Below are 22545 nucleotides of genomic sequence, written 5' to 3'. Positions count from 1 at the left end.
TTGATACACTGTCCTAAATATATAAATCAAAGACATTCTTACAATTTTCCAAATAACCTGAAACCATTACTTGACAAAAATTTTGTTCCGTACAATTTATTAGGTTACTTAAAATGTATAAACATGTTACACAAAATTTAACTTAAATTTGATTAAAATTAATTGAAATTTAATTAATTGTTACAAATGTTTACAAATTGTAATTAATTGTTACAATGATTGATTGTTACAAATATTTAATTTAGTATTGTTACAAATGTTACAGAAATGTCGCTAATAACCTTCGGGTGGATGCGACTTTGTTTTCTTTTTAATAAAAAAAAGACGAGCAGCTTTCTATAACATTAACAACTGAATCTGATTTATAAGTGATGAAGATTGGATCTGCAACTGGTGGAGAAAAAAATTGGTGGAACCAAATCGAAATTCTAAACCACAGAGATAAGCAAAAACTATATATTTTTGTAAATTAGTAACTAAATATTAACCTTCTGACAATAATTTATCGTAAGACTCATAATATTTACGAGAGCAACTAATAGATTACTTGTTTAGTAAAACCTCGACAAAATTCTTCAGAAATGTTATCTTAAAATGTTTGTCACTCTAAGATTAACCCGTAATAGGTTATTATGGTTCAAGATATAAAAACCAAGTTTTAGATATTCCGCATTGATTTTTAATTGTTTTGGCAAAATGAACACACGCACTTTTTTGTTTTTAGTGGTTTTTCTTATTGGTAAGTCTAAAATTATAGGTATTAAAGTTGAATTTTTGATAACGTTAGGTGTTGTGAGGAATAGCTAATTTGAAATAATATTTTTTTGAATAATAATAATGTGATTATTAGTACAATCATCATCAATTTATTTGGGTATGCTTCCCAGTGCTTTCTCGTTATGTTATTCATTAATATATTTGTTTTTTTGTTTACGCTTTTATATCAGCGACGTAATGTCTACCTTGTGCATCTCGAAACAGTTAATACTTTTATCTTCAATTTTTAATTTAAAAATTTGTTCTGCTGTCACTTAAAATATGGCCATGTAAAGTTTTCATTATGTGTTCTACTGTATCCAACGTCATTCCAAAGTCGACTAAACCGATATAGACATATTTTTGTTGATTTCTACATTTTTATAATAGAACAAATAACCCACATATTACTTCCCTAGTTTTCATTCCCTCTCGAAACACAAACTATCGAAAATGGAATTATTTTAAGCAAGATTTTTAAAAACCTGGCTATGTTTTAAGCTTATTATTAAATTAAGTAACGTTAAATGTTTGCATTTGTGTGCGTTGTTGACTTCTTTAGTAGTACAACAGGTTAATAGTCTGTTCGTATATCAGGTGCTTCATATAGATTAGTGGTTCTGAAGTGTGGGTCGATCCCCTAGGATGTCGCGCGAATAGCTGAGGGGGTCGCCAAGGGATTACCAAAAAAAAAAAACTTTTTGTACAAGAATTTTTATTTCATATCTTAAATAAAAACATATCAAATGAAAATATAACCTAATTATCACAATATTGTGGTCGTTTTTTAGGCTAGGTTTAACATAAATTTGACTCCCGCGTAAAATATAAACAATAATTAAACACTTTGCGTAAAAATATATTACAAAGTAAAGAAATTCATGCTATTGCAACGTAAAATATATGTCTGTTTTTCGGAAAGTATTTTCGATTTTCGAAACGATTTCCCACTTTCATTTTAATTGCATTCAATTGATGAGAAACTCAACTTGCATTAATAAAATATTGCAAAGAGAACGAATCATTTGACTCCTTCGCTCTCCAATTCGAAATATTCTTGCATCCTTTTAGTCCAAAAGTGATCCGGGCTTTGAGACAAAAGTCTAGGTTTAACATTTCATCACTTGATATTGCAGTAAAATTTTTCTTTCATTTTTTTTCTAATGTCAGCTTTGAAAAGCATTGTTCAAAAAAGGATTCAATACCCATCTATAATTGTCATGGCTAATTTAAATTTCTTTGGGAATATATTCAGAGTTGTTGTTTTATATTTGGTCCGTTAAAAAGTTACATTTTGGTTGCATTTTTGAGAGGATGCAATTTTATTTTTTTTTTCTGTATTAGGGAGGTAAGAATAGCTTAAGTTTAACTTTGCGGGGTCGCATTCTTGTCTCCCGGCCCGTCCCCCTTGAAAAAAGTTTCACACTGTATCTGATAAACTAGCAACCCTATAGAAAAAATTTTATTAGACGTTATTTAGAGCAAATTAAATTGTCTACAACATTATTTCCAATAATTTTAATCGTAGCATGGAAAATAAATAAGTTATAAACAAAAATAACTAAATTTTTTAACTAATTTTTGTTTGCTCCTTATAATTTTTTTCTGGTCATTTTACAATAAAATGTTAGTGTAATATTATAGGGAATTTTTCAAAAGGATAATTTTAACTACAAGTTCGTTTAATTTTATTAATTTCTCTATATAAAAAAGAACCATCAGGCTAAATTTTCTATTATATATTTTTTTTATTCATATCAATCATCGGACAATTTCCAGCCGAGATAATATTGAGCATAATTATATATTTAAAAAAGTATTTTCCAGCTATTGTTTTTTTCATTTTATTTGATAGCCGAGGCTGCGGTTAAGGATCTAATTCGGTATTAAAGATGAGTGTTTCCGAAAGAATGGGAGTTAGAATTGGCGTCATTGTTGGTAATTCATTTTTGAATTCTTCGAACTTTTCGATTAATTTTGATATTTCCATGATGTTGCTATAGGTTCCACCAGAACAAGCGAAGTACAATGCAGAGCATTTGAGACCTGCTTGTCGGCAACCGGCTGCTTCCACAGTTTCCTATGCGTCTGCAGAAAATTAATTTCAAAAGTTCGGGAATGCTTTTTCCAGCCACAATTTTCAGGATAGCATTGTTTCCTAGTGATAAACTCTTAGACTGTGGAAATGAGCTGCATCTTGTATTGGCAGAAGCGGCGATAAGTTTAATGTATTTTTGGTCACTGTCTTGGTGAATATCGTTTGTACTGTCACAGAATCATCTTTTTCTCCACCATATAAAGAGACGAAAAAACGATCGGTAAGGACAGTGAGCAAAAATGGTTCAGCTTTCTCATTGAGAAATAATGCTGTTCTGCTAACTAACTCTGTAAAATTTCGATAAATGTAAGTTTGCCGACCTTGTAAACTGATGATGTTGTGAGGCAGCCTGAAAAAACATGGGAAAATAGCAAATTCTCTGCAATGACGTCAACATATATAAAACTTAAAGGACAGTATAATTTACGCCACTTACACCATTTTGAAAGTTTAAATAAATTGGACACTTTAGACACACAATATTGGACTGTTTCCTTCCTAATGCTCACTTCTTATATAGCAGTTTTGATTTATTATTTATTTTATAAATTTGATTTATTCTTTTCATTACTAAGAAATTTATCCTGTTATAATGTTGGTATGGTCAGGGCCGCCGCTACCATGTGTGCCAAGTGTGCATCGCACACGGGCGGCCAACAATAGGGGCGGCCAAAAGCATTCCACTGATGATAATACTTTTTTAAAACGAAAATAATTAAATAGTAATGATTCAGATAATTCTGTGAACTGTAATATTCCAAACAATAATAATTATTCAGTACGTGATAATACTTAAATGCGTTTCATTTATCATGTATACTTCTTTTTTTCATCCTAATCTAAAAAAAAATGTCAGAAAATATTATGTATTGTATGAACTGCCGCCCTTTTGCAGGTACAGTCATAAAGCAGTTTCGGGAATACTTTTTAATTCAAAGCGGCTGGTGGCTTTCGGACTTCAGTTATTTGAGATTTCACACGTAGATACTTTACAAGAATTTAAGCAAGTGGTTGTAAAGTTTCTGTTATAATATTGTTCCTATGGTTATGTTTATAGATGGGTTATTATGTCTTATGTTCAGTCTTAGTTGAGAATTCGATGAATTGGGACACCCTTTTGATAAAAGATTTTGTTTGTAAAATATAGTAGTGTACCCGTTTATTTTGCACAGTAGGTACTGTATTTCGAAGTAACGTCGAGATCAGAGCAATTTTATTCGTATACGCGTTACGGCTACATATTATTTGGAGAAACATTATTTGGACAACTTATCTACAGTGTTTTTGGATTTATTTTGTTAAATTCGTCCGGCTTCGTTCTTAAGTGATAATTTCAAAATGTCCGAAAGAAAAAGAAAACGACTTTCAGGTTTTTAATATAAAAAATAAAAGAGGCAAAAACTGAGGAGAAAAAAAAAACTTAGCGGTGCACTGGAATCATTTTTGATGAAAAACATACATGAAAATATAGAAGACTCAGATATAAATTTAGGACCTTCAACTTCAAGCGAAGTCCAAATCATAGAAAAAAGTACCAAACAATTGAATATTCCTGCGAATAGAGACGGATGGTTTGATGACAATAATAGCGATAGTGCGAGTGCTGATGCTGAAAAGCCTGAACCTGAAACCACCAACCAAGACAGAACAATTAATGTTCCAGTTAATCTGGATTGCAGTGTAGGAAGCTCCAGCATATACTTGGTTTCAAATGATCCCGGAAAATGATCTGAAAATATGAATCCAAGTGAAGTTCAATTTGTTGTTGAAAATTTTCCTAAGCAAATTACAAAAATTAACTTCCCCAGAGATACAAATAATAGGAAATTTTCAGAAACTTATTATTATCGCACATTACCTAATCAAGACCAAATTCATCGCCCGTGGTTACTTTACTCATTATCACTAAATAGTGTTTTTTGTGCACCTTGTAAACTGTTTTGTTGTGATGAAAGCAGCCGGCAATTACTTAGTGGAATTAATGGGGTAAGTGACTGGCAACATTTAGCTATTATTTTAAAAAGACATGAATCCTGTGCAGCTCATATAAAATATTCTCAAAAACTGTTTAAACTATCTACAACATTAAAAAAATAATTAACAGTTGACTCTGCTCATCAAAAATTATAAGAAATGGAGAAAAACCATTGGGGCGCACGTAGAACAAATAACAATTGTAGTAAGATGTGTTTCTGCAATGTTATCTATAGAACATGAAGTGTGTGCGACATTGGACATTAAAGATATTGTCAAAAAGTTTTCCGAGACGAAAGCCCGAAAAGTGCGTTTTTTGTTTTTTTATGTGTTTATGTTTCTATTCACGGTTTATTTTAATTAGGATGGAGAATAATGGACGTTTAAATTAGGATATTAGGATGGGATATTAGGATATACATTAGGATAATATTATATGGACTTTGGATCATAGAGATTAGTCTAAATGTTCAAGTATTTATCTATTTACAAATTATTATTGTTATATTATGCATCTTCTGCACATTTCTTTAAATAATAGTATGTATGTTGGAAGGGGGGCGGCAAATATTAAGTTGCACACGGGCGGCCAATACCTTAGCGGCGGCCCTGGGTATGGTGCTCTTATTAAACTCGATCTCTGTCTACTGGTGCTTTCTCGTGCGTTGCAAGTGCACGAGTTGGGGTAAGTTTTGTGGAGGCGGAAAGGGTAGATAATAAATTAATAAAAACATAGGAATGTTAAGAAAATGATAAATTAATTTAACATGATAAGAAAAAAATAATATATAATGGAAAATTAAGTCTAATGGTTCGTTTTTATCGTATTCTTACGAGTAATCAAGAACCCGGTCAATTTCGAAGCGCTAGAGAACCCAGAAAAAATAATGAAATTATACAAATTTGTAATTAAAACTATTCTTTCAAAATCCCTATATAATATTGCTTTGTCATTTTATTGTAAAATGACTAGAAAAAGAGTTATAAGATTTAAAAATAATTTGTCCAAAATAATCCAGATATTTTTGTTTATAACTTTTTATTTTCCATTTTACGATAAAAATTAATAGTAATAATACAAATAATATTTAATATTAGTCCAGTAGTCAGATATTTTATCTCTAAAAACGAGACAAACGAGGAAAAGTTAAATTTGGCCGAGAATATCAATTTTGGAACCCCAAAAAAGATGCAAAAACGTTTGCCATTCCTACTAACGGTCTTGCCCTTAAACCCCTGTCGTAGGGGGAATTTTGGAACCGGAAACATCGATTTACCAAGAATCTGCAATCCATAAAATGCTGAAAAAAATGTTTCAAACAAGAAATGTAACTGCGATAATTTTGAACAAAAATGTTTACTAAGACTTTTTGTGTAGAATAAACAGTTCTTTTAGAAACAATGCTTGAAGCGACCGGCGATTCTAAATGACAAACTCAAATGAAGTAAATTTCTATAAATCTATTAAATAAATAAACGTTGCGCGATTTTTGCCATTTTTTACGATTCTCATGAGATCAATAAAATTTATTTATTACTTCCATTGACGGGTCGCTGTGGAATTTCCATTGTTAGGGCCTAACCTAAAAATATAGAAATAACCTTATTTCTTGTATGTTAATTTGTTTGTAAAATTGTTATTCTGTTATAAATTATGTCTGTATCAAAAGGAAATCGTTTTGATACAGACATGATTTAATCTCATTCGATTTTTAAAAACTGGAAATCATCGTTTCCATATCCTGTATTTCTTTTACACAACATTTCTAGTTTGCATGAGAGATTCATTATAAAGATTATCTGCTTCTGTTCTAGCATCTTGTCTAGCCTTGTCATTAAATATGATTTCAAAGTGTGATCACACTCACTAAATATAAAAAATAGTAGGTAAAATCCTAACAAAACCTCCAGCTTCAAATATTTGTATGTCATTATTATTAAATAAAATTAAACTCAGCCATTTTGCAACAATAGTTGTAATTTTTAAACTAGTCTAGTAATTGTTTGGACATTTAATGCAAAAATTCTTTTTCTGAACGATATATTTCTGCATTTACACCTACATAAGAAGCAATTTGTATTAAAATACAAGTAAATGAAACTGTGCATCTTGGAAATCATACACTCATGGACAAAAAGATCGAATATTTTGGAATTTTCCAATTTTTTTTTGTAGTCACTATTATTTCAAAATAATTTTAGATTACTGATAATACTCATATGGTAGGCTGATGTACACAACTGGTTTGAAATATTATGATGTTTATTTTGACGTTTATTCAGTGGTTAGTGTCATTCGTACATTTTATCATAAAAAACCTTCTTCACTTAAAGTAAAAATCATAATAATTCGGTTATTTTAAGTTTAGTTTATTAAGTTTAATTAAATATTGTTTTTATTTAACTAAGTTTAAAATAAGTATCCCACCAATTTGACACTGCGATGAAGCCCATGTAGCACATATTGTAATTTTGTACTAGGAAGGATATGCACAAAAAGATATCGCACGACGCCTCAGCAGAACTGAATCTATAGTTTGGAATACTCTAAAAAGGTAAAGCGAAACAGGAAATTTTGTACGAATTCCTGGTCAAGGACGCCCAAGGTGCACAACCACAATTAATGACAGTTTTTTGGTTCTTAATTTTACACGAAATCGTTTATTGACATCGATGCACCTCAGAAATCAACTATTAAATGTTAGACAAGTTAATGTGAGTTCACAAACAGTTAGACGAAGACCAAAAGAAGCAAACTTAAAGCCCAGACGCCCTGCCAAAAGTTCCACCACGTCTTCTCCCAAATCATAAAGCTCGTCGTTTGGAATTTGCAAGAACACATATATAGTGGAATATCGAACACTGGAAAAACGTTATTTTTACTGATGAGACCAGAATCCTATTTTGGAAGCCAGATGGTCAAAACTACGTCTACAGAAGAGTTGGAGAACGATTCGCTAGCTGCAGTCTCGCCCAGACCGTTAGTTTTGGAGTTGATGGCATAATTCTTTGCGAAGATTAGTTAAGAGGCACGTACCGCGCTTGTGGAAGTGATTGGATGGATGACTAGTGGTTCTTACGTTTGAAACATCCTGCAAGATTATGTTTTTTCATATGTTGGTTACATTGAATATGAAAGATTCACGTTAATGCACGATAATGATCGACCACATGCCGCTGCCATAGTAAGTAATTATCTTGACGAGGTTCAAATTCGAAGATTAGATTGGCAACCTTTAGCCCGGATTTAAATCCAATAGAGTACATGTGGGATCACCTAAAACGCAGCATACGACAAAGAAATCCCGTTCCAAATACGATAGAGCAGATTCGGCTTGCTGCACAGGATGAATAGAATGCAATTTCCCAAGTATATGTCAAAAATTTACTTGCAAGCATGCTGAGAAAGATGCAAGCAGTAATAAGAGCTAGAGGGAGCAATACTCGTTACTGATCATGCACTTCTTTCAGTTAAAACGACTTGTTTAAGCAATTTAAATTATCATTTAAGTTTAGAGTAAAATAACCTTATTTACCTAATATTAAACATTTATTTTTTTCACAATTTTCTCCGCATAAAAACTTAAAATTGTTCATTAAACATTATTAAAATAAACTCTATTTTACAATAAACGACTTGATTGACCAGAATTTATTTTGAAAAAACAAAAATTAAAGAAAATTCCAAAATATTCGATATTTTTGTCCATGAGTGTAGAATGGCATAAAACTCTTCTTCAACTTGGACCATTTCATCATTTTCTTAATACATTTTTAATTCTTAAAGCTGTTGACCTCGATATACCCATATAGTCAGCCATTGATATTTGCATTTTTCCAGAAGCAAAAAATATTAATGTTAATAATAACTGTTGGACTGGTGAAATAGCTTCTCAGATAATCGTTGTTTTACTATCTTTTATTGACAGATATACTTTTAATTTTTGACTTTTAATCGAATGTCTGTATTTTTTAGTTATTTTTCTTGCAGTTTTTAATTTAAACTTGCTTAGAGTAAATATAAGATGACTAGAAACGAATTGATCGAGAGTAGTAAATCGATTTGAACCGCTATTTTATGACGCTACCCGTGACGATGCCATCCTGTGGCGCTGGTTTCGTGTCGCTCGCGTCAGCATTTTAATATGGAGAAAAAAGTAGTACATTGCCAGTATAGAAGCTTCGCTTCAAAAAATGTCTACTTGACCTTGATACCCTGATACTTGTATACTTATTTATTGTTCTATCTTTTTTAGTTGCACAGAGCGCTTTCTGTGCCCCAAAAGATAAAACTCACAAAAGCAAAGACAAAGGCAAATATAAAACTTGGGTTGCCGAGAACCAAGTAGGACTTGAGGGCGCTAAAAACAAAGTCATCAAATACATACAGAAAAATGACCCAGATACCACGAGGGCAATTAAAGAACTACTAGAACCAGTGAAAGACAAATGTCCACAGGTCGACAAGGTACCGGTAAGTATTTTGTTTTTCTTTTTCTCCTTGTTGTTTATGTCCATGGGAATAATCATTGACAGTGGTTAGAAGAATTTATGTTTAAATGTTTATTTAAATGCTTAAGAAAAGTACGTAACAAGTTTGTTACTCACAACACCGACGTATCTTCCTGAAAGTGGATCTCGCAATACTTATTATATCTAATGCCAGAGCTCGATAATTACAGTCAATGTAACGTATGCTTAGAAAAACCTATAATATGGATTTCATCAGAAATCAGCAATTGGGATTGCTTTAGAAAGACTTAGAAGACTTAGAAGGACAAACAAATGGTGAAAAAATAGATGGAAATAAAGCACAGAATCACACGTTCATATAGTAGGTACTCCATGCAATCTTCAGATTGTGATTGTGGCCATTAAAGACACACCATACAGACATTACTTCTTTTTTTTTTATTTATTTTGCTTCAACCACTTAGGGTTATTAGCATAAGAAAAATACAAAAGTGATAAAGACATACATAGGAATATACAAAATATCAATTACATAATAATGTATACAATATATTTTAATTATTAATATATTGTATTAAATTTTATTGAAAAGGTTTATAGTTTTCAAGAATTCTATCAAGTCAGCTACGTATTTAGATTCTCCTAAGAGTTCTTTTAATGTTTTTGGAAAGTGATGATATAGTCTTTCCACTGAGTATATTGGACACTCAATCAAAATGTGCTTCACTGTCACTTTACATTCACAAACAAAACACACTGGTTCCTCTTCTTTCTTTAACAAGTATTCATGTGTAGTAGAAGTGTGTCCTAATCTGAGACGTGTTAATAGGACTTGATGTTGTCGCTTTGAAGGCCAGAAGTTCCATGGAAGGACGGAAGATTTTATTTCTATCAATTTAGTGGTGCTTCTATTCCATTGGTTTTGCCAAACATCGTGCAATTTTGATTTTAAGTAAGGTTTTAAATCCAAATGCACCGTTAGATTTTCCACTGATGCGGCTGTATTGTTTACTGCGGACCTAGCTAGACTATCTGCCTTTTCGTTACCATCTATTCCAACGTGTGACGGTACCCAGAGGAACTCTACTGTCAAATTATTTTGGTATATACGGTATAAAATTAACTTAATCTGCTGCAATGTTGGATGAGAGGGATAAATCTGAGAAATTGATGTCAGAGAACTAAGTGAATCAGATATTATAAGAGATTTGGGAAGTTTTTTTTCTAGAATATAGGTTAGGGCCTTATTGATGGCAAATAGTTCTGCTGTAAAAATACTTGTCTTAGGAGACAATTTATAGATGGAATGTTCATGGGATGTCACAAAGCATGCTCCTACTCCATTTATGGTCTTAGATGCGTCTGTGTATATAAAATGGTAATTTTTGTACTGTGTGAGAATATGGAGAAAGTGAGTTTTAAAAAAATTTGGTATCACGTTATTTTTGTTATATGCTGTAAGTTTAAGGTTACAAAGCGGAGAGGGAACAACCCAAGGAAAACATAAATTTATTTCACAGATAGGATAAATGGGAGGTAGTTCAATATTAAAATCGAATAAGTATCTATTAGCTCGTTCATAGAAAGGTACAGGACCCCTATTTCTTTTTCGATAGACCTCCTGGAACCTGTTAGCAACAGCATGATGAAGAGCTGGATTTTTTGGGTTAGATTTTATACTCGAGACATACGATAGAGTTAAGTATTTTCTTCTTAGGTTTAAGGGTGGCTCTCCAGCTTCACAGAGTAGACTGTCCACAGGACTGGTGCAATATGCTCCTAGGGCAAGTCTAACGGCTGAACTCTGAAGAGTATCCAAAGTTTTAAGCAATGCTTGGTTTGCAGTGTTATACACAACACATCCGTAGTCCAGTTTTGATCTAATTAAAGCTCTATATAAATTTATTAGAGTTGGAAAATCTGCTCCCCAATTTTTGTGTGACACAGATTTCATAATGTTTAGTCCAGCTTGGCACGATACTCTAAGCGAGTGTATATGACTTGTCCAACTTAATTTTGAGTCCAGTTGCATCCCTAGGAATTTTATTTCTTTTGTATATTCTATAGGAGAGTTGTTTAAAAATAGATTTGGGAGCTTTTGTGGATTTGATTTTCGTGAAAAATGTATAGCTTTTGTTTTTGTGTTGGAAAACTGGAGCCCAATATTGTTAGACCACGATTCTATCGACTTAAGAGCTGCAGAAATACGATTATGAGCCGATATGTTTTTATTTCTTGCTAGAATTACCAGATCATCAGCATACAAAAAAGTTTTAATTGTGCGATTGCAGTCCGACACAACATTGTTAATAGCAATTAAAAATAGTGCTACGCTTAGATTCGAGCCCTGTGGAATTCCATTTTTCTGTAATTTAGATTCAGACAAATGGTTATTGATTCGAACTTGGAAATATCGTTGCCGTAGAAAGTTTGAAATAAAAGCAAACATGTTACCGTGAATCTTCCAATTGTGGAGTGTGGTTAAAATATCGTAGCGCCATACTGTATCAAAAGCCTTTTTTACATCAAAGAATATGGCTAAACATTCTTGATTACATATAAATGCTTCATGAATTTCTGATTCCAATGATATTAAGTTATCTAATGTTGATCTATTTTTCCTAAATCCACTTTGTTCGGGTATAATAAGATGTTTATGTTCAATATACCACATGAGTCGATTGGCAATGATCTTTTCTAGCAACTTACACATTGCATTCGTGAGAGAGATTGGTCTATAGGATTCTGCTTCAAATTTAGGTTTACCTGGTTTGTGTATTGGAACTATGATTGATGAGTGCCATATGTGTGGGAATACCTTATTGATCCATATAAAATTGAATAGTTGCAATAATAGTTCTTGGCCTACTAGTGGTAGGTTCTGTAGAAAAAGCACAGGTATATTATCTGGTCCTGGACTAGTATTTCTAACGGAGTTAAGAGTTTCAATAAGTTCAGTCAAGCTTATAGGATTGTTTATTGGTGAAGTGTCATTGATTAATGGTATTCCTTTATTTTCTTCAAATCGTTTTTTATTTAAGAATTCTACTGAATAGTTTTCATCACTAGAAGCGGTACAATATTGATTTGCCATTATTTCAGATATATTGCATTCGGACGTAAATGTCTGATTGTCTTTTATTAAGTACTTTATAGAGTGTTGTGAATTTTTTCCAGATATACTTCTAATCATGTTCCAGATTTGACCAATTGGAGTAGATCTATTGATTTCTGAAACAAACTTTTGCCATGACTCTTGCTTGCTTTTTTTAATAATAAATCTACATTTAGCTCTTATTCTTTTAAATTCTAAATGATTTTCAGTAGTTTTATATCGTTTATATCTATTAAAAGCCGATTTAGATTCCCTTATTGCCTGTTTGCATGCATCATTCCACCACGGTACAGGTGAATGTTTTGGATGAAAAGCTGTTTTTCCAATGGATTTATTCGCTGCATCAATGATGACTTTATTGAAAAATAATGTTTTCTCGTCAATATCTTGTTCTGAGTCTAACATTTCTCTAAGATTCATAGCTGATGAAGAAATCAATGTTGAGAATAGTGTCCAGTTAGCTTTATTTAAGGACCATTTGGTGATGTGTGTATTGTGCTTATGGTACAACAGATTGTTAACTAAGATGGGAAAGTGATCACTTCCATATAGATCAGGTAAAGTTTCCCACGATAAACTAGGTTGCAAGTTTGGTTCACAAATTGACAAATCAATTGCTGAAAACTCCCCTGTTGCAGCATTATATCGAGTATTCCTGCCGTCATTAAGTAGATTTAAATTGAGATTATTTAGGATATTTTCTATTTTTCTTCCCATTTTTGTCAATTTTTTTGAGCCCCATAATGAATTATGTGCATTAAAATCTCCCAGTATAATTCGAGGTGTAGGAATCTGACATAAAAGATTAGAAATATCTGCTATACTTGGATCAGAATTAGGTGCGATGTAAAGACTGCAGATGTTAACTTTTAGTGGACCTACTAAGCACACCGCTACAGCCTCTAGATTTGTTATTAGAGGAATACTGCAATATTCATAGGAATTCTCGATAAAAATTAAAACTCCACCACTGGCATGTTCTTGATTTTGCCTAATTTTAGATACGCTTGTATAATTTCTCAAATTATGAATTTTGTTATTTTTAAAATGAGTTTCTTGTAGACAAATTATAGAAGGTGAATTTTGAGCAATTATTAATTGTAACATTTCTAAACGGGTATAATAACCGTTCAAATTCCACTGTAAAATAGACTTGAACGTGAGCTTATGTAGAAGGTTCTATGGAGGAGTCGCTATCGAGCTGAGGTTTTAGTTGTCGAGTAATTGAATTAATTATTTTAGTACATCGCGATTTCATTTTTTTTGATACAATGTGAGGATAGATCTCTTTTAACAGATTAAGTAAGCCTAATGTGTCTTCTGTATAAGTTTTAGATAGACTCAATTTATCTGGAGATCCTAAAGCATTTTCAAAAAAATCAGTTAGTTGTTCAAAATTTAATATCGGTGTTATAAGTTTATTAGTAATAAAATCTTTTACGGGTTCCATACTGTTAGCAATAGTCTCAGAATTATCAATAGTTTTGGATTTTTTAAGTTTTTGTATTGGTTTTGTGAAATTTTCTTTAGGTTCTTGTAAAGGTGGGGATAAAATTTCATCAAGGCTGCGCTTACCTGTGTTTACTTCTTTACTAGGTGTATTAGTTATTTCAAGTGTATCAGTTGTATCTATTGATATGCTATTGATAGGGCATGCTAGTGTTGAAGAAGAGTTTGGGATTGATGTATGAGGTTGTGAAACATTAGGTGTTGTTGATAATTGGGTAGTTGTTATATTTGTATCTGTGCATGTAGTTTGAGAACTTGGGAGTGATGTTGAGGGTGATATTTGGGATGCAGTTAATATTGGTGTAGTTAATGAAGAAGGTATAGTCGAGGATTGTAAGGAAAAGGAATTCGCTGAAGAGGCTGATGTGGTCGGGACGTCATGTGGAAGAGTATTAACTACTGTATTTATAGTAGTAGTTGGCACTGTTGTTGTTAAGTTTTGATTTGGATTTGTACAGGATGGACAATGTGCTACAAAATGGTCAGATTGTTTACAATAGTAACACATCTGTTTTTCTAAAGATAAGAAAATACGATAAGATGTTTGTTCGTGGTTTATGACAATTGAGGGGGGAATTAATGTAGCTTCTAAAGGAGAGATAAATGTATGTCTTCGAAAGCTCAGTATATGTCTATATTCTGGGTTTGTTGTACCTATTCGTAAAAAATTAATTGGAGTTAATAAATTGAGGCCTAACTTTTTAAGTTCAGATTCTATGAAAGAGTGAGGAATACTAGGGCAAACATTAGAGATTAGTAATCTTTCATTTGGTGTAATTAAGCGTCGAGCATAAATTATTTGTTGATTGATGGTTATTCTTCCGTTGTCAGCATTCATAACAGTTTCTACTAATTCTTCACTAGCTAGGTAAATACAAATACGGTGATTTGAAATTCGTGATGAAAAAATAATATATCTTGGTTCTATAATTTTTCCCAGTGCAAGTAGGTATTCCTCAAGTTTGGCGTTTTCCAGAGCATTATATAAAATAGCTTGTTTCTTGGATGGGAATTTTGGAGTTGAATTAATTAACGCTGCAGAATATGAAGAAGTTTTGTGTGATGTCAATAACATTTGGGGCCTCGACGGCCCTTTACTATTAACATCATCCATTTTCGTTTTTTAATAACATCAGGTAATATAAACAATATGAACTTGTTGTGAAGTAAGTATCTAATTAGATTAAAATTACTTACAGATTTTCTCCAATAAGTTCACTAATTTTTATTTATAATAACACACTTTAATTATTAAGTGGATATAAATAAAAGCACAAAAACTAGGTGCGATTAGACTGGTAATTAAATACGTCCAACCTCGCCAAAGGTTCAAATCGTTCTCAGACATTACTTCTGATTTCCCTCTCAAAACATATTCAGGACTATGAAGTGATGCAATATACTTGCCTTGAAGCAATACCTGATGCAATTTACTGGATATGAAGTCTCAACATCAACGTTTAATAAATATTGTTCAGTCATATATCTCCGATTCGGCCCTGTGCTTTAGTGAAGTTCAGAATTCTCTCTTCACACGCCGAAATATTCCACAATCCATTTCTATCGATGCGGAGATAATCTTCCAAGAATTTAAGCAGTGTTCGTCGCTCGGTAAGCCACAGAAAAACGTAACAGTATATTTTCATTTTCATATGTAAAGCTGGTAATTTATAGCATTTTCCTTATTTTATACCGTACGCTAAATAGATAATTTTTTTAAATTTTGTAGCAACTCTTAAATGACGTATACGAATGCGTGAAAAATACTACAGTAGGATCAGGTACTGTATGTTCAACAATTCAGAAAACTATCGAAACATGTTACGGACCTCTAATCGAACTTGTTGGAAACTGTTTGCCCAAAGAATCCAAAGAATTGCCTTTATTGGTTGAGAAGATAATCCTTGGCGGTTTAAAACAAGTCTGTACTTTTACTGTAGAAGAATTTTTGGGTAAGTAGAGTGCAGATATTTGTTATACTAGATGATAGATAAACATGTTATAGAATGTTGCAAGAGATAAAAAGTTATTTGATAATTTGATCATATAAATACAAATAGACGTTTGCATTTCGATTCAATTCGAGTCTCTCACCATTTCCATACACATGTTTCAAGGTTTACCTTTTATCAGGAAAGACTTTGTGAGAGGACTGAATTAAACTGACGCGTACCATCTAGGTGGCAATTATTAGTAAAATATTGCATCAATAAATGCTAATAACGACCTTTAACGAGGATAAACGAAGTGAAACATTCCTTAGGTCCCCAAAGTATGTTAGATAGGCAGAATGCCTTTTTATACGAAAAAAAATTGGAAAACTTCTGTATGGTTTAGTTTTTGTTGTGAAAAATTTTCAAGAATTTCAATTTGTTTTTTAAATTTAGATTGCAAAATTATTATTTGAAATCTATTAAATCAATTTTAGTGAAGTTTGGTGGACTGTTCCAATTTGAATCTTAATACAAACCGCTTTACTTCTTCTTCTTTTTTTTTATGTAGACATGACTCTGTCCGTTTTTTAATGTGCCTTCAGTAAGTTGTCGTTCCATCGTTTTCGTGGTTTTCCTACTGATTGTCTTCCTATTGCGGAAACTTCTCTTGCCGTCCTAACTACTCTATTTGTTGTCATTCGGCTTATATGATCGTTCCATTCTACTCTTTTATTTCTTGATGTTCTCCAACTTGCATCTACGTCGTATATCTGTACTTCTAGCTCTGTCCCATAGTGTCTCACCATCAATTTTTCTAAGTGTTTTCATCTCTGCTGTTTCTAACATCCTTTTTGTCCTCTCTGTGATAGGTCGTGTTTCTGCCGCGTAAGTCATTATTGGTCTGATGACTGTTTTGTAAATTCTGCCTTTCATTTCTTTCCCGATATTTTTATTTCTCCATATTGTTTCATTCTGAAACTGGAATTCTGTTTTATTCTATTAGTTTTTGGATTAGTTTTAATAGTTCTTTTGTCAGATTTGGTCCTCCGTACTTTGGGAATGTGTTTCATTTTTATTAGTTCGTTCATCTCTTTTCTTTGTCCTCTAATCATTCTCTATATTTCTTTTTGTTTTCCATAGAAATCGTGTTCCATTTATTTTGAGAAGTTCTGCCTGTGCCCTTTTTATTTGTCTAACTAAAGTTATTCGTTTCATTTCTGATTCGTTTATAGTGGTTATATGCCTGTTGTGTTGTGTTCTGTATTGTAAAAAAGGCTTTCTTCTTTTCTTCACATTTTGTCTTTACTTCCTCTCTAAACCATGGTGTTTCCTTTTTTTATATGTTAATGTTTGTTACTTTTCTCTCTCCAAGTGATTCTTTTGCTGCGTTAATTATGTTATTTTTGAGATTTTCCCAGCTTTCCTCGATGTTATCGTGATGTAATATTTCATTCCCAGTAATCTTCTCCGATATTATTTTTCTGTGTATTAAAAAAAAGCTTTATGTGTATTAAAAATTTATTTGACTGGGCTATTGGGAATGGAATCTTGGATATTAAAAATAGTCACATCGAAACACAATAATTGACCTATTCTTCCGATTTTTCATCTTCTTCTTCTTCTGGTTCCTATCCGTTTCGGATGTTGGAAATCATATTGGCAATCATGACCTTGCTCGCTGCGGCTCGAAACAGCTCCGTTGAGGTTTTCTTAAACCATGTTCTTAAATTCCGCAGCCATGATATTCTCCTTCTACCGGGTCCTCGCTTACCTTTGACTTTACCTTGCAATATAGACTGCAGCAGGGAGTAACGGTGCTGATTTCTCATAACGTGTCCCAGATATTGCAATTTTATGCGTTTGATCGTAAACACAATCTCTGGTTCCTTCTTCATTTTTTCTAGAACTTCCTTGTTCGTGATCCTTGCTGTCCATGATATTCTCAGCATTCTTCTATAAAGCCACATCTCAAATGCTTCAAGTTTTTTAATAGTGGTGTCTGTAAGCGTCCATGCCTCCGCCCCGTACAACAACACAGAGAAAACATAGCATCTCAAATGTCTCATTTTTGTATCCAGGGATTGTTGTGACTTTTGAAGATGGCGCTCATTTTGTTAAAGACCGTTCTTGCCTTTCCTATGCGGCACTTTATTTCCTGTACATTGCTCCACTGTTCGTTTATAATAGTTCCCAGGTAGCAATACTGTTTTACTCGCTCTATCTGCGTCTGCGATTTTTCATACTATTTACATAAATGAAGATATTAATGCTAGAGAATTTGCAAATAATCATCGTTTATCAATTTTAAATATTATACAGTAACATTATATTTATTTTTAAGAACTATTTGCTCCATGTCAGTCTGAAACAAACTGGTCAGATGTTAATTCATGTAATGAAGTCAGAGCTGCCGTAGAAGAGTTCGGGGAAAAGTTGCCATCTACACAAGTTATTTGCTCGTAAGTATTTTCGAATTATAAAATAAGTAATTACAAAACAGTAGAATAAACCTACCAAGGTAAGAATTAACAACTAAAACACACTAATAAAAATGTGGATAGGTGTTCGACGGAATTACAATATGTCCCTGATAATCTCTTGTGAAGCTTTAATAAAGGAACTGTTTTGAGATTCGATATAGATTACGTCGTCCGAGTGTTTTTCCCTAAAATGAGTGAAAAATAGTGTAAGGGAGTGAGATTTTTGTTTTAGTTTGTTGCTTGTTTAAGAAATGGATTGTTGTTGTTTTGTAGGCATTTATCATCGCATCTGCGCATGCCACAGCCAATAGCGTGAACCGATCTACTCGATTATTTTAACCCAGGCTCCTGATTGGTCGTTATACTTCATATCAGCTCCTGATTGGCTACTGGGTTCGTCACGTCCTCAAATGGTCAAATCAAGGTCACAGCAACAAAATAAAACAAGACAAGACTTCTTCAGATTCAGAAGGCCTATTCCATCTACTCTCTGAAACTGATGATACTTTTTTGATTGGCTTGCACCCTATCATAGCACCTGATGGTTTTAATTACCTAGTTATACTCATCACCCTGTGTTAGTAAATAGTGTAAAAGTGATACTGAGAATTCCCCTATTTATTGAACTACCATTGTCCCTATTATTTTCTTTGTTCATCTTATTTTAAAACGATGTTTCCTAATGAGGCTAATGTTGCCAGGAACAACGATAAATTCAAATCAAAAACATATCTTTAAAACTATTGTGATCGAGCGTTCTCGACACTCGACAAAAGTAAATAATTAGAAATATTTACTTTTATTGTTTGTGTCTAGGGAAAGCATCTCAAAAACAACAAAGTGTTTGTCTCGGATGCCTTAATATCATTGCTTGTAAGCTCGAATTCTTAAGCCGCAATCAGAATTCGCTGGTTTACGTCGGCAAAGAGAAACAGAAAATCGACATTAAAGATCAGAAAAGAGACGAGTACGTTACTGTAAAATTAGTAAATATTTGCTTGTTGATAAATGCACTCGACCTATCCCAAAATGTAGTCGGACCATTCCGATAGTCAGTATCGAGGGTTAACTCTGTTGTACGCCATAAGTAAACCGCTTCATAGTAAAATTACCAAGACACCGACCGCACCTTCGTAGCCGCGACCGAAGGGTTGGATATGTGGTGCCTTAGCTTCCGATTCTTTTAAACTGGGTCGATTTACCGACAAACAACGGGATAGCACGCGTCGGCCATAAGACAGTTTTGCTATCACAGGGATCGTAAACCACAAATATTGAGAAGAAATACGGTATTCTACGTTGTGTTGGTTTCCGTCTTTATATTTTATCTTTTTCTATTACATATTTTCTATTTCTCTTCACCGATGAAGAACGCCGCTCCACGTTCTGTGAGATCGCTTCTTTACAGACACTTACTTATTTACCTTACCTTAAACCATAGAAAGAGCTACTGCAAACGATCCACAGCCTTCCATGGACCACACGCGATAGAGCGACGGAGTTGTCATCGCGTTGGATTAAGCGATGATTTTTCGGTCCGAATAATACCCTCGGACTTTCCACGACCGTCTAATACCTCTGCGCACACTTGTCCAAAGAGCCGATTATTTCTTCCCCAAGTGGAGAACAACACCACAGCTATCACATCACATCACATCGACAGCTAGGAGCTTTTTCAGATTGGTTCAGAATGCTCTTTAAATATGAGGTAAAAGGGCTCAAGCTCAATTTTTAGGTGGTCAAAAAAATAGTTGAAGGCCGGGGCCAAGAAATTCGATAAGTAGACATTGTTGTATACATACAGAGCTACCTTCAGCTAAATTTTTATACAATTTGAGATGGTCATTAAAAAGTACTATCAGTTTACAAATGATAAAAAATGCGATTTTCGAAAAACTGGCTACTTTTAAAAGGCTCTATCGTCGAATCTACTAAATGGATTGTAATTTACCAATACTCGTTATTTAAAAACCTTTGTTTTACCTGTTTCTACAATAAATTTTTTCCCTCGTATGGTCAAATTTTGACAATTAATTGAAAATCATAAAATTCTGACCTCTTCTTGACTTATAAAATAAAACTTATCTTTTGCGGTTTTGTAAATTATTTCATCAAAAAGTTATATTAAAAAAAATGAGATTTGCTGAATTAAAATCGGTTACTGGGCTCAGAGGTATAGCTCTTCAAATAAAGGATAAAAAGGGCTATTTTTGACCATTTCGAGGAGTATATCTCAGGCCCAGAGGCACCTAGTTGTCTAAAAAAATAGCTATAGACTAGTTTCTTACGTTAGAATAATTTACTAAAATTTGGTAAAAATACGTGGATTTTTACCAAATTTCGGATTTTGACCACTTTGGCCCCCCTGAAAAAGTGGTCGAAAAGTAAAAATATTGCTCACTTATATAGTACGTTCAGATTGATGTGAGATTACTAACTGAACAATGATATTTGCAGTTTTTCTCGTTTGGAACATACTATGTATAAGATTGTTGCTGACTTCCTTGTGTCTTTTTTATAGGGTAACTTCATAGACATTAAAATTTTCTATTCCATAATGTTTTGTACTTTTTAAAACAGTATTTGATATAACATTCATTCATAAAAACAAATTTGTTACAGATTGCTGCCCAAATTAAAAACGTGTGCCAATGATGTCCACGGAAGGTCATGCAAAAATCCCATAACTTTAAGATCTTTCGCTAGAGTTGAAGAGAGCGTGTTGAAAGAAACTGAACCTGTTTGCCGAGGCAAAAATTAAAAATTTTGTATATTTCTCGACAAGAATATTAAATAAAATATATGTTTAAAAATTTTCTGTTTATTTAGTATGCCCAATACAAAATTTCATTACTACTAACATGCTAAGAAAAGCTGAAAAAAAAACGACTGGTACATATTGAAAACAAATTATCCACTGTGGATTGTTCTCTTTAATTTGCAGATATATCAAATGAAGCGGTTGATCGCATTAAACGCACTGTGCATCGTATGGTGCAATGTGAGAAATTATTAAGATTTACCTTAAAATACAAACACTGAAAACCTTTGTTTTTTACACTTCCACAAAATTTATTACAATTTATTTTAAATACAGCTTTTTTGGTCTTAAGCGTTGTATTTTTACTATGCGTCTACACTTTAGAGTCTTTAAATGAATAAGTTGAGAAGGAGAGAGCTGTTTGTTTAAGTTGATATTAACTAAGATAGCTAATAAAGATAGCTTACGGCCTTTATTTTGAATATGGAGAATTTAAAATTGGTCACTAAAAGAATGACTATGGTCTAGAAGGTGAAATGCGTGCGTAGAATCTGTTTTTCTTCTATTGAAAGTCCTTTTGTGTTATGCTATTCATTTGTTAAAGGTTCTACCAGTTTGACCAATGTAAGTTTTTGGGCAGTTATCACATGTCATGTAAGTTTTTTTGATCCAATCTCGAAATCGTTTTCAAAAAAGATTAATAACTCCTTATTTATAATAACTCTTTTTGAAAATAATTTCCGGAGTGGAAATTGAAACGTCAAAACAAGTTTAAAACGTAATTGTTATTATAGACGGTTGTCTATTCCTAGTCCGAACTGTCTATTGCATTTAGTAATTATTTTTTTGCAAAGTTAGTTACTTTTTGACAGACTAGAAGTGGCTGGAAATTACTATAAAACCAAGCACACGTGCTCGTATCCAATATTAATGTTAACAAACGTAAATAAAATAGAACTTTACGAATTACCGACAAAATATTTATTTATTTACACCATATAATGTATAGTAATCAATAATAAAATTATAAGCTTGATTTATACAAATATTTACTGGAATATATTAAATTATAACAACTGAAATATATTTTTTAAATATATACTACCCAAAATTTTATGGGTTTAGTATACACTTCTATTATTTATAATAATTCTTCTTTTTTTAATGAAAGAAGTCTGTCATAAAAGTTTATTTAAGCGGTTAATACTGTGAGATAGGAACTTTTGTGTTGTAGATTTCCAGTTATGAATCTGTCAAAATATGACCGAGCTGAGCGAATGGAGCTTAGAATCAATTGTTTAATCGACGCTCAAAACTGGTGCTATAAATATCAAAGTTAACTGAACAAAGTGGAAACTATATTAGTCTAGTCGTCAGTGAGTTGACCCCTAAAAATCATACGAACAAGCTGAATTTTGTCGAGAATATTAATTTTGGGACCCCAA

The 22545-nt window shown here is 32.6% G+C and overlaps 1 protein-coding gene across 1 annotated transcript; it reads left to right on the top strand.

The window, feature by feature from the left end:
* Positions 1 to 581: 581 nt before the first annotated feature.
* LOC140441606 (uncharacterized) lies at positions 582 to 21155 on the top strand. Its single transcript, XM_072532446.1, has 5 exons — positions 582 to 739; positions 9085 to 9302; positions 15655 to 15877; positions 18201 to 18318; positions 20962 to 21155. Exons 1-5 carry the CDS (start codon positions 697 to 699, stop codon positions 21098 to 21100), a joined length of 741 nt encoding a protein of 246 aa, XP_072388547.1. The 5' UTR covers positions 582 to 696; the 3' UTR covers positions 21101 to 21155.
* The last annotated feature ends 1390 nt before the right edge of the window (positions 21156 to 22545 follow it).

This window comes from Diabrotica undecimpunctata, chromosome 5 (assembly GCF_040954645.1).
Source record: "Diabrotica undecimpunctata isolate CICGRU chromosome 5, icDiaUnde3, whole genome shotgun sequence".
NCBI lineage: Eukaryota > Metazoa > Arthropoda > Insecta > Coleoptera > Chrysomelidae > Diabrotica > Diabrotica undecimpunctata.
This window is presented reverse-complemented; position numbering and strand designations above follow the sequence as displayed.